The 12288-nt window shown below is 40.2% G+C and overlaps 1 protein-coding gene across 1 annotated transcript in view; it reads right to left on the reverse strand.

Annotated features, from left to right (window-relative positions):
* The window catches only part of LOC146628845 (transmembrane protein 132C), a 139567-nt gene that overhangs the window by 67465 nt on the left and 59814 nt on the right, over window positions 1-12288 (reverse strand). Inside the window, exon 3 of the mRNA XM_085357085.1 lies at window positions 11418-11561. Coding sequence (XP_085213211.1) covers window positions 11418-11561 — 144 coding nt within the window. The remainder of the gene's footprint in view (window positions 1-11417; window positions 11562-12288) is intronic.

Raw genomic sequence — 12288 nt, forward strand, 5'->3', positions numbered from 1 at the left:
CATAGCATGTGGCTTGTGTGCGCTTTACTGGTCAATAAACAAAAAAGCAGCGTCAGTTTTTTTCATTCAAAATGTTTTTGTGAGAACATATTGATCTGCACAACAAACAGGTTATTTGCTCTGTGTGTGTATTGTTTGTTGAGTTTATGACTTGCTAACAGGTGTTGGTGAAAACCCAGTGCTGTTGGTATTTACAGAGAAAGTGCAGTGACAAGATTGCATGTAAAAGGTGGGACTGATTCTGTTGCATAAAAAGAGACATTTTGCGCCATGCAAAATATACAGAATATTTTAAAAACGCACGTAAAATGATTTATTATCATTTGCAACTCGCAATTTATTGCTAAGTGCACCAATATTTAATGCGCCAAAAAAGCATGTCTTAGTTCATTTCGATATTTTAGACTTAGACTTAGATCCTCCCATGACTTATGTGGCATATCGGGCTCGATCTTGTGCCCGGGCTTCAGCTTCTTCCAATGATATATTCGATGTCTAGGTCTTGATGGAATGACCTCCGCCAGGTGTTGCGGGGACGTCCTCGTGGTCTTTTAACACCCAGGGGTTGCCAGCGCATCGCTGTTTTTGGAATCTGTGCGTCATCCATGCTGAAGATATGGCCGGCCAGTGGGAGTCTTCGGCATGCGACGACTTTGTGAAGTTTGACCGTGCCACTCCTTTGCAGGACCTCCTCGTTGGTGATGTGGTCGGTGTAGCGAATCTTCAGAATCTGGCGAAGACATCGCTGCTGAAAGACGTCGAGCTTGGTGTTGATGCAGGTCGACACCTTTCAAGTCTCGCTGGTATAAATGGCGGTTGGGATCACGAATGAATTAAGCAAGCGGAGTTTGATCATTTCAATATCTACCACTAAAAATGTCTGGAGAGGGACCCTGGACATTTAAGCCCAGGACCTTCTTGCTAACCTCCTCCACCACATATCTGAGAGTGGAAATAATGCCTTGAAATACATGTATAGCCACAGGGTTAGATTTAAATTTGTCTCTGATTGTGCTGCAGTGTTCAGCTATGAGAGATTTTCAAGATCTCCTTGTCTAACCAGTCCACATGGACATTTAAGCACGCCTATGACACTGACAGTAGAACATGAAATTACCCTTTTAATGTTGTATTTTTCCCATAAGAGGGTGGGTGAATTGACACGCGAGACCACAAGGGTAATTTTCAGAGGGAACAGAGCTGAACATAATGAAGGAAATGTGAGGGCGATAGAGAGGGAAGACAGCATCTTAAGTAGGTTAGAAGGCCTTTTAGAAAAGCAGAAGAAGGCTGAGAAAAACACTTCTTATTTGCTAGATACATATCAGGAATGTGAGATTATTTTGAGTGGGTTTTAGCAAGGCAACTAGATTGATATTGAATTATACAGGTCTTAAAAATTATTTCTCTCTCTCTCTCTCTCTCTCTCTCTCCCTCTCCCTCTCTCTCTCTCTCTCTGGATACAAGAGTAATCACTGGAACTGCGTAACTACTTAATTCTATTAAAATAGGACACACAATATTTCTTAAGCGAAGTGGGATGATAAAATTCACTGTGAATAATAAAGTTTCTGTGAGCTCACACTATAAAGAATAACCTTAGTTTTTTCTTTAATTAGCTGTAAATCTATGAAATTAATGTTGAAACAGTGAACCGAACATGTTTTCCTAGTTCATAAGATTATGGAATTCCTGTAACGAAGCATCTGATCCTGTATAAAATAAGTAAAATGCCTTCAGCAATTTAACACGTACTGGGTAAAAAATGAATTCCCATCAATAATAACAGAAAATAGAAGTAATTACACAAAACTGTGTACTGTAGCATTGGAGTCCAATTTAAAAAGCATATGGCAGCTAGCAGGCACCGTTCAAAGGGGTGCCTGCCTGAATATATAGGGATTCAACATCCATTGAAAAGTGCTGTGTGGTTTCAACTTCCTGTGCTAACTTCATGACTCTGATGAAGTGTTCAATAGTACAGTTTTTACCTGTGGTTATAGAAATTAATACAACAAAAAACTGAAACTAGTCAGGAACTCCATTTGTGTGCATGTTCAGATTAATAACCTCATTCAAATAAGGTTTTAACCCTGCTGTGAAAGCACTGACTTGTGAAGTTGGTCTGTAGTCCAACTTTCTGTAGAAGTCAGCATTAGTGAGATGTTTTCATCTCCCAATCATATGACATCCTATCTAATATGACCTTCATTTATCAGCACTCTGAATAACCTGTGTCATCTTTTTTCCTTTGAAGGAAGATAAAATTTGAGATTTTTCTTTTAATAAGAACCAATTTTCAGTCACCAGACCAGTGAGTTTGTCTGCTACACCTCAAATGACAGCTATCAAAATAATGTGTACTTTATTTGGAAAGGATCATAGGCTATGTTGCAGGTATTCCATAGTACTAGAACCACCAAGGGGGTCATTTTGACCCCTTTTCATTTTAGAATTGAGTAACTCTTACAATAACATCCAATAATCTCATGTTTCATGACTTTTCCTGAAATGAGTTTATCACGCAGTGAATTTGGGGGTGTGTGGGATAAAGAGAGAAAAAAAAAAGAAAGCTGAGCACCATCAAGGATGTCAGTTTGACTTCCATAGAAATCAATGTAAAATGCCGCAGTCAACATTCTTATTGTTGACATGCTTTTTCATATGAAGGCTGATATGACAGGAGCCAGAGGTAGCTAGATACGATTGATAGAGAAATAGGCAGTAGACTAAAACATGAATAATTAAAAGGTAGGACTGAACGGGTCATAAGTCAGAGCAGAGCAGAGAGCCTGGCAGGTTGCTGGCTGTGCAGAACAGTGTGAAAAGTACTAATCTGAGGAAATAAAAACTAAAATCCCAACTAGAGCAACCGAATCGGACAGATTTCAGGCCTGAGGAGCAGAGCTGAGGAGCTGAAGGGCTGCAGACTGAGGCGGAGCAGTGTGGACGGTGGATAAGAGAGGATGACTTGGCTGCAGGCCTAGTGAAGAGGAGGCAGAGGTGGACAAGTTGATAAAACGTCACTGTTTTAATTTTACAATCATAGTTTTTGATATGTTATGTATATTGTTCTGTGGCACTGTTTGTCCGTTAGTGAATTCTAAAACATATTTTGTCTTTATGATCTGAAATGAAATAATCTCAAATATTTGTAAAACTAACGAAACCTCCATAATCTTAAATACTTATTTTCCCTGAAAAAATCCTTTTGCATTCAATTAGATAAATCTGAGGTTTGAATGAGGACTTCTTCACCCAAACCAAGCATCTGGAAAATCACGTCAGACAAAAAGAACATACACAGGCTTGAATAAAAACGTGCATCATTACTTTTTTCCAAACTGAATGCCTTGCTGCTACCCACTGAAAAGGAACTGAACTTAGAATTATTTGTTTGTCATTTCAATATTCAGCGGTTTCAAAAGCTTCAGAAAATGTAATAAAAAAAAAAAAAAAGCTGGCACATTCTTGATACAGATCCAGCACTTAAGCAGTGTTTTTTTCTGCACCCTCATGCGGTGCACAAAAGACCTCCTGACCTATGTAACATGTTGGCTGGCGCATCTTCCCACTCCATCGCACTCACATTCACTCATTCTGTTGTGGTCATTGCCAATGATGCCATTTCACATATAAAACTAATTCATCCACCCCCTAAATGGGAAAGAAATACAGCATAAAAAAGGTCATTTTGTGTTCTACTGTGAAAACCTTGTAGAATACTTAAATCTCCATGTGGATTGGATCACCATCTTTACAAACCTGCATAGCTGAACACTTCAGCGCTACTGAAAACACAACATAGTAGGGAAAAACAATATTTCACCTCAGATAGAGTTAATCAAAAATCCATTAAGAGGGGAATAGTCTTACTTAGGTTGATTCACTTTCTGCATTTAATTTTTGCCTGACACTAGAAAAACAGACAAAACAGACCAATAAGAGCAGGTATCATACTCAGTCTTTATTATTCTGAAATTGTTCTGCAATGTAAAATTATGATGACTTTAAATATCATCTATAGCACATAATGAAATGCACTATTAATATCATCATAAGATTCCAAAGAGAATCAAGAAAAATCTTTGTGCGCAACAAACAAAGCTGAAAATTAATACCAGATGTCCGTGATCGTTGGGCCCCCAGGAGGCACTGCGTTAAAAACAGCTATGATTCTGTCATGGAAATCACTGATGAAGAAATGCCCCCATTTTCTTTATACAATACAAAAACCGTGTGTGTGTGTACTGTATATATACTTCACCAACACAATTGATTTGATAAAAGTCTGTGCAATGCATTCATTTGAAGCTGTTTTTCTTTGCCGTACCAAGTAGTGGTTACATGCTGCTGCTCTTGACTCACTCTGTGAAATAAATTGACGTTCATTTATGCTCTCAGACAAAAACAAAACTAAGAAACAGATGATGAGAGTACATTTCTGTTGATATAAATGGGTGGGGATGTCACCCGTACAAGCTTAAAAATAAAACAGTAAGCAAGAAATAGAGATTTGAACTTAGAGACATCTAAGTAAGACCAATTCATCTGTCCAGATAATCTGATTCAGTTGTTTTGTTTATACCCCCTAAACCACACAGTACAACATTCCTCTGCTTTAATAGCAGAATGTGTCAACAATCTAAAACAGAATTGCCCTAATGCCTGTACCATTCTTCTGAGAAACGTGAATAAATGCAACTTTAAGAATTGTTTAAGGAGACATTCAAGGCTGGTAACCTCCAGAAATCTGAAGACCATGAAAACAGGTAAGTCAAGTATGAGGCACAAGTCATTCACAACTAAATACACTTTTTTTTAATCTCCAGGTTTGAAACCATAGAAAACCCAGAAAGATGCTGAGGTGCTGGAGTCTAAAAACAGTGGGCTTAAGATAGAGTGGAAGTCTCAGAGGGTCAGACTGCCAATGTCTTTCAACACTTCGATGAATGTAATCCCGTTTGCTCCAACAACATCAGTGCCTCTATTCTAAAGACAAACAGTTTTGGATTTACCCTGCTGTGCCAGCCCATTTTCCCTAATTTTCTCTCTCCACAAACACACACATCCATCCACACAGCCTGGGAAACGTCAAGCAGCCTAGTTCTACACCCCAAGGAGTGCAATGAGGTTTAACCCGTGGCCCTAAACTAAAGACTTAATAAGTAACTAATTAGAGAAACAGCTCTCATATGCTCTCTGATGCCACACAGGATAAACCAAAGATGTGAGAGCCGAACACTGAAGATGTCATTTCCACCCTTGTGCACCTTGTGTCAATATATCCACTATTACTTAAACAGCGTATAGTTGTGTATCCCTCAAACAGGGATCAGTCTTTTTTGTGTGTGTCATGGCCTATTGCCATTTACAATCAGTGCCTGATGTATAGCAGTTAAGTCCAATTAATTCTTTGGTTCTTATATTTGGAAAGCAACTTCAAGTTTTCTGGAAAGCAGAAAAATTGACCTCTGATCTTGACCTTGAGTTGAAGGTCACAGAGATTTGAACTCGTCTGAGATTTTTAGTAGATGTACCTGTGGTATCAATTTCCTACATTGCTTCATTCTTGAGTTGTTCACAAAGTTGGGTATCGACGCCACCCGCTAGCCTGCCAGCCCCACCAGTCCAACCAGCAGAGTGACAACATCAGTTAACTCAGAGACACCCTGATGTTGCCTGGGACATGATCTAGCTGACCTTTTTCTTTAAGACAGGAATCTAGGTTTGATGAGTTGACACATGGGGGTGTCCATGCGTCAAGAGGAGGGGTCCAGAATTAACATGAAACTATGTTTTCTATGATTTTTGCAGTGATTTGTGGGATTAACAGTTCATTTACAGGTATTACACCTATACAAGTGGTGCATCCATGTTCAGATGAGGCTTTGATGGTCCATAAGTGAAGTTCACTGAACTAAAGAATGTGGTTTGATGATGGTTGACGTGCTTTCCAAATAGAAGGTTTTTCCTCCTAGCAAGGAAATACAGGTGCAGCAGTCAGAGTATTGCTGAAAGGAATCTCCTGAGAAATTTTCAGAGGCCCAGTGAGAAACAAGAACCATTCCAGGCATAGCAGACAGCCCAGGCAGTGGTTGAGGTCGAAGGTTGAGCTGTTTGGGGCCCATCATGAGATCAGATTTCGGAGCCACAGCAAGGACCACGAAGCTGCGTTGGAATGAGACCTGTGCTAAGGGGGCTTTCCAGAGGCCAACAGAGGAGATTGTGGACAACAGACGGGCACCTGAAGGATTAGGGGAGCGTGCCAAGCTCCATCGACAGCGCAGGAGTCCAAGGATGGCATCATGATTCTGGGTGTTATTTTTGACTCTGAGCTTGGTTTTATCCCACATGTTAAACATGTAACCAAAATTGGATTTTATCATCTAAAAAATATAGCCAGAGTCCGCCCTATTCTCTCTCGGGCCAACACGGAGATGCTGATGCATGCTTTTATTACCAGTCGCATTGATTACTGTAATGCCCTGCTCTCTGGTCTTCCTAAGAAGAATATTTCAACTTTACAACTTTTGCAAAACTCGGCAGCTCGTGTGCTGACGAAGACCAGAGGGCGGGCCCACATTACACCGGTTTTAGAATCGCTGCATTGGCTCCCCGTGTGTTTCAGGATCGATTTTAAAGTTCTTTTATTGGTTTTTAAATGTCTTAATGGTCTTGGGCCTTCTTATCTCTCAGATCTGCTTTTACCATACGAACCCTCGCGGACCCTGAGGTCCTCTGGTACTGGCCTTTTGATTGTCCCTAAAGTCAGGACACATACTCACGGAGAGGCAGCTTTTCAGTGGTATGGTCCTCGTCTGTGGAACAGCCTGCCGGAGGAGCTCAGGGCCGCAGAGAACGTACATGTTTTTAAGAACAGGCTCAAGACCCACCTTTTTAATTTAGCTTTTACTTAGCGTTTATTTATTTTATGCTTATTTATTCTATCCTGTTATTCTATTATTAATTTAGACTTTACCTAATATTTATTGATTTTATTCTTATTCATTTTTTAATCTTCTTACTCTATTTATATTTATATTTATATTGTATCCTGTTCTTATTTATTTTATCATTTTACCCTGTATATATCCTATTGTGTCATATCTCCAGTGTTTCCTCAGAGGGCGCTCTCTGCACCGGGGCTGTGATCGACTGTGGCTGCTGGGTCTCTGGGGGTCCTCTCAGCCTGGCTGGGGGGCTCCCTGGCCTCCCTCCTGCTGTGTGCCCAGCCTGGAGGCTGCGGTCTGTGACCGGCTCCCGGTGCAGACGGCTCCCTGTTATAGTGTTTCCTCACTTGGCCCAGCCCAATTTTTACTCTTTAAGTGTGCTCGTGTGTGTGTGTGTGTGTGTGTGTGGGGGGGGGGGGGGGGGGGATATGTGTGTATTCACATCATTTATGTTAATGAGAGTGTGGGGAGTGAGTTGGAGGGTGGGGTGGGCTGTTTTTAAACTATGTAAAGCACTTTGTGCTACATTGTTTTTTGTATGAAAAGTGCTTTATAAATAAAGATTGATTGATTGATTGATTGATGATTCTGTGAAAAGCACAGGAACCAGAAGCTATGGTGTTGCACCATGACCACTTCTACAAGACTGCTGAGGTGACTCAACAGGTGGGATCATAACAGCAGTAAAGATAACTGGATCCAACACTCTTTCCACAGAAGGGTTTTTCTGCAGAGGATGGAGAGTGGAGGAGTCATAAGTATCCCCCACAGGACGAAGGCCTGAAGTGAGGTGATGGGGGTTGGTAGAGGCCATAAAACAGGAGTGCTGATGAGGCCTGCAGCTTTGGAGATAGCTGAAAGCCTCATCGACAAACAAAATCAACTAGTATGTTTGAATGCCTATGCTACATACATTTGGACTCTGGTCCTATGGACAGTGATGGAAAAAACTGGAAGAGACATTTATGACGCCCTGCAGAACAATGTATGAACGTGTGATTAAAATGTGATTTTTTAGTCTGAAGTCTAAATTTTGTCATGGTGAGTTAAAATGTACTGGACCTGAGAACTCATGATACTACCCTACTTATTTAAGGTAGACACATTAACAGTTACTGCTTATTTCTGTAATCTCTATTTATCACGATTATCTGTGCCTTCTCGAAATAGCTTCCAAGTCCACCTTTGACTTTAATAGATCATGGCGCTGCAGAGATTTCTCTCTTCCCCTTTTGTGGCTATGTTGTCAGTTTTCATTACCTAAGAGGGAAAAATGCTTTCATCTAAATTCCCTAAAATCTATGTTTGCTATTATAACTTTTGTAAGGTTTTATATTACATTAAATCTTCTTGTTTCCGCTGGTCTCTTTAGGGGTCTGCCTACATCTCACCCTATCACATGCATCCTCTTCTGTCACACCTGCCCTCTGCATGTCCTCCTTCACTACATCCATGAGTCTGCTCTGTGGTCTTTCCTCCTACCTGGAAGCTACATAACAACATCCTTTGTCTAGCATATCCACTATTTCACCTCCGCATGTTTTCAGACCATCTCAGCTTTGCCTCTCTAACTTTGCCTCCAAACTGCTCAACCTGATTTGTCCCTCTGATATACTCATTTCTAATCCTGTCCATCTTGGTCACTCCCAGTGAAAATCTTTATCTGCCACTTCCAGCTCAGCCTCATGTCTTCTTTTTAGTGCCACTGCCTCCAAACTATACATCATAGTAGGTCTTACAGCCATCTTGTAAACATTTCCTTTCACTGCCATCCTTCTGTCACAAATCTCCCCTGACACTCGTCTCCACCCACTCCACCCTGCCTGCACTCTCTTCTTCACCTCGCTTGGACTCAGCTCCCCTGTGCACTGACATTGGTATTACATTGGCTTTGGCACAAAATAAATATTGTGGGAAGATCTGCACTTTCCAACTTTAATCAACTGGTGGATTAAAGTTGCTCCTTTAGGCACCAAATGTTTAAAACTTTTACTGACAGTAGTATGCAATGACACAGATTATAACAGCAGGAAAGAATAAAGCTAAATGTGTACAAGAAAAGACAGGGAACACTGCTGGAGGCAATGTGGTGTTGCTTCGTGGCCTCCAATGAAAGTGGGCAGATGAAGTGACAAAACCACACAAACTCTCTACTGAGGTCGAACTGCCCCGCCATCATCCTCAGGGTATACATCTTTGAAGCTCTCCTACTGATTCTGTTTTAATGCTCAGCAAAGTAGGTTGATGGACATCTGACCAATATCTTTTAGTCAATGCAGTCAAATAAAATGTCTCCCTGACTATGAACATACTACTGATGAGTACGAAAAAAGTATGTCAAAAGCAAGTACGAGAGTTAAAGGATTATACACGTATTTAAGTGAAAATTATTCTAGATTGTTTTTTCTTTTGTTATAGAGTCTCAGCCCACCAGCTGGGACTCTGACCAGTGAAGTTTATTTGAAAAACCTCTGGGAGACAGTGGACAATAGGATCCCCCTGCTCAGGAGACGAAGCATACTGTGATTTGTGTATTTTATGTTATTTACATACCTTTATTTTTTATGTATTCCACATATTTTTATCTTTTCAATAAAATAGAAAAAAAACAAAAAACATGACAGCTGCCGTCTACCAGTTTACAACCCTCAAAGAGATTCTTAATTACAGTTATGGTCATTTCATGCACAGGTGTAGTAAATAACAGAACACTAAATAAGTTACAGATTTTCCACATTACTCAATTTGATGAATAACCCACAAAACTTGAAAGCCCAGGTTCGTGGTCATTTCAATACTTCAAGGCAGTCTTTTGCTGAGTGGTGAATTGCAAGGTATAGTACGCAGTCAACATGTATGACCTTGATATGAGCGGTCCTGTATAATTCACTGTATCTTCCCCTCAGCAGGGCTGTGAAAGACAAACATGTAAATGATAGATGACTTGTCTTTCATCACTGCCGTCACCTTGACACCCAGGAGGAAATAACAATCCAGCCAGTGGGGTGTGTCACTTCCTGTGTGGAGCTACTTTGTCTTTTCCTAAAGCCATTTAGCTGCAGAAGTGAATGTCAAGTACTGTAGACTGCCACGCACAGAGACACGCACACAGTTATCACTCACTGATTGAAAACAGCCACCTCTGAGCAACAATCACCTACATGCAGTGCTTTAAATCCTTTTGACACATAATGACTTTAACTAAGTTTGTTCTTGTAAATACTTTTAAGTAATTGCATTGTATAGTTGTAAATTAGAGGTTTGCTAGATTTCAGCATATAAAGTATATAATATTTATATACATTTTACCTGATAACCACTTAAGTGTAGCATAATTACTAGTTACCAGCACATGAAGGTTTCACAATCTCAAAATGTTTTTAACACGTCCAATAATACTTACACATCTGTGTCAGTTTATCTTATTGTCTTGGAAATCTGATTTTTATACTAACAGCTCTTTGATATTTCTTGAATCCTCTTTATATGTAACACTAGTTGTCTCTGCTTGTAATTAGAGTATCACACCATGCTATAGACATTTTTGGATAGAAGCTGCAAAGGATCAAGTATCAGTACCAAACTGCAACAACGTGAAATCTCGAGAGGTGTCTGCAGTAAAACAAAGTCTAAATAACTTGCTTAATGTAATGTATACATACATTACTTGCTTAATGTAATGTATGTATACTTGACATTCAATTAATTTTATAAGACTTGAAAGTTTGCGATAGTACAAGATGTTAACTGGAAAACCATATTTGTTGTTCACCGTTTTCAGCTGTGCATTTGGTTTCCCATAGCAGGACTGTTCATGTTTGACTGATACTTAATGCATCATGCATTATGTAACAGTGGATTTCAATAAGCTGTGCGTACACAGAAGGCGTAGTGTGCCGAGATGCTCAGTGTGACTATGTATGTGTGTTTAAGTCCAATACTAAATTTAGGGTCGGCTGAGGTTTTTCGAAGTGCTCAGTACCTGAACCCCTCTAAAAGAAATTGTACCTATGCAAAACATGCTGAAAATAAACTTAAGTGTAACATTTGCTTTTGTTGCATTTGCAGGCAAAGTATATGTATTTTGATGAATGACTTTAATGTGCAATTACAATGCTACATGTTCAGATATCCTTTTAAGTATCTAATGGTATGTAGACAGAAAGAAAAATATCAGATATTACCAAAATTATCCTTTAAGTCCAAGCATACCTTAGACTTTATGTTCCTCAAACAATTCATTTTATTGACTACACTTGGGACTAGCTGAGAACCTGCATGAATGGCAGTGCCAAAGATTAATGTTTAATAATGTTCTCCTTCATACTCTTTTTTTTTGCAATCGCTCTTTCAGCACCTGAGAAACCAAGCGGGGTGCTGCTGTTTGGTTGTTCAGCAGGGATGTAAGGTTATTATTTCAGTCACACACTCATTAATTCAGTAGAAGGAGGGAGTCAGACGGACCTTTGACTGAAGCTGTTCTCCTTCCTGTGGCAGTGCAGGGTGACAACTCTGTGACCTTCACTTCTGACATCCTGACTCACCGTCCACATAACTGGGTTACTGGCTCTAGCTCCCAAGAATGCCACTCCATCTTTCAGCTTGACCCTGAAACACAGAAATATACTGGTCAAAAGTTCATCCATCCATGAGCATGACAAGGAATGGATGGAGCCTATCCCAGAATGGTGGTGGTGGGGGTGTGTGTGTGTGTGTGTGTGTGTGTGTGTGTGTGTGTGTGTGTGTGTGTGTGTGTGTGTGGAAGAAAATGTGGCAACTCCCACTAACAGTCAATTAGGAAGAAGGAAAACGGAAAAAAATGAGAAGAATCAGCAGCTGAAACATTAGAGACTGTAAAGGTTAAGCACAAAACTTAAGAACCGTCGAATGCTGCTGGATGGTCTATGCTTGAAAAAGTTTACAAGTCAGATTTATTCTATTAGCAGTCGTAACACCAGGATGACAGATGGCATGCTAGCTGAACTAAGGAGTCAGGGTTAGTGAGTTTAAATTAAATTCTGCAAAAGTTAAACAGAATTAGCAAACACACTGTAGTATCTTGTATGGCAAGTCTTGTTTTGCAAACAAAAATAAGGGCAACAACTTGGCACCAAGCACCATTTCAGACAAATTGTGTCCATTTTTTTCCCTCTCCAGTATCTACCGCTTTCATGCCTCTTCTACCTGCGTCCCACCCTTTTCCCCCCTGCAATCGCTTCCATTACTCATGGTCACAGTCTGTGGGAGGATACTGAGATAGTGAGAAACCATGACCTCCCCTTCTTCCAGTATGTCAGCAGCTGCTTTCTGCATTTTCGTCTGTCACATGAAGTTA

This window comes from Diplotaxodon limnothrissa, linkage group LG7 (assembly GCF_057381915.1).
Source record: "Diplotaxodon limnothrissa isolate DT_005_m linkage group LG7, D_limnothrissa_male_GT1.1, whole genome shotgun sequence".
Lineage (NCBI taxonomy): Eukaryota > Metazoa > Chordata > Actinopteri > Cichliformes > Cichlidae > Diplotaxodon > Diplotaxodon limnothrissa.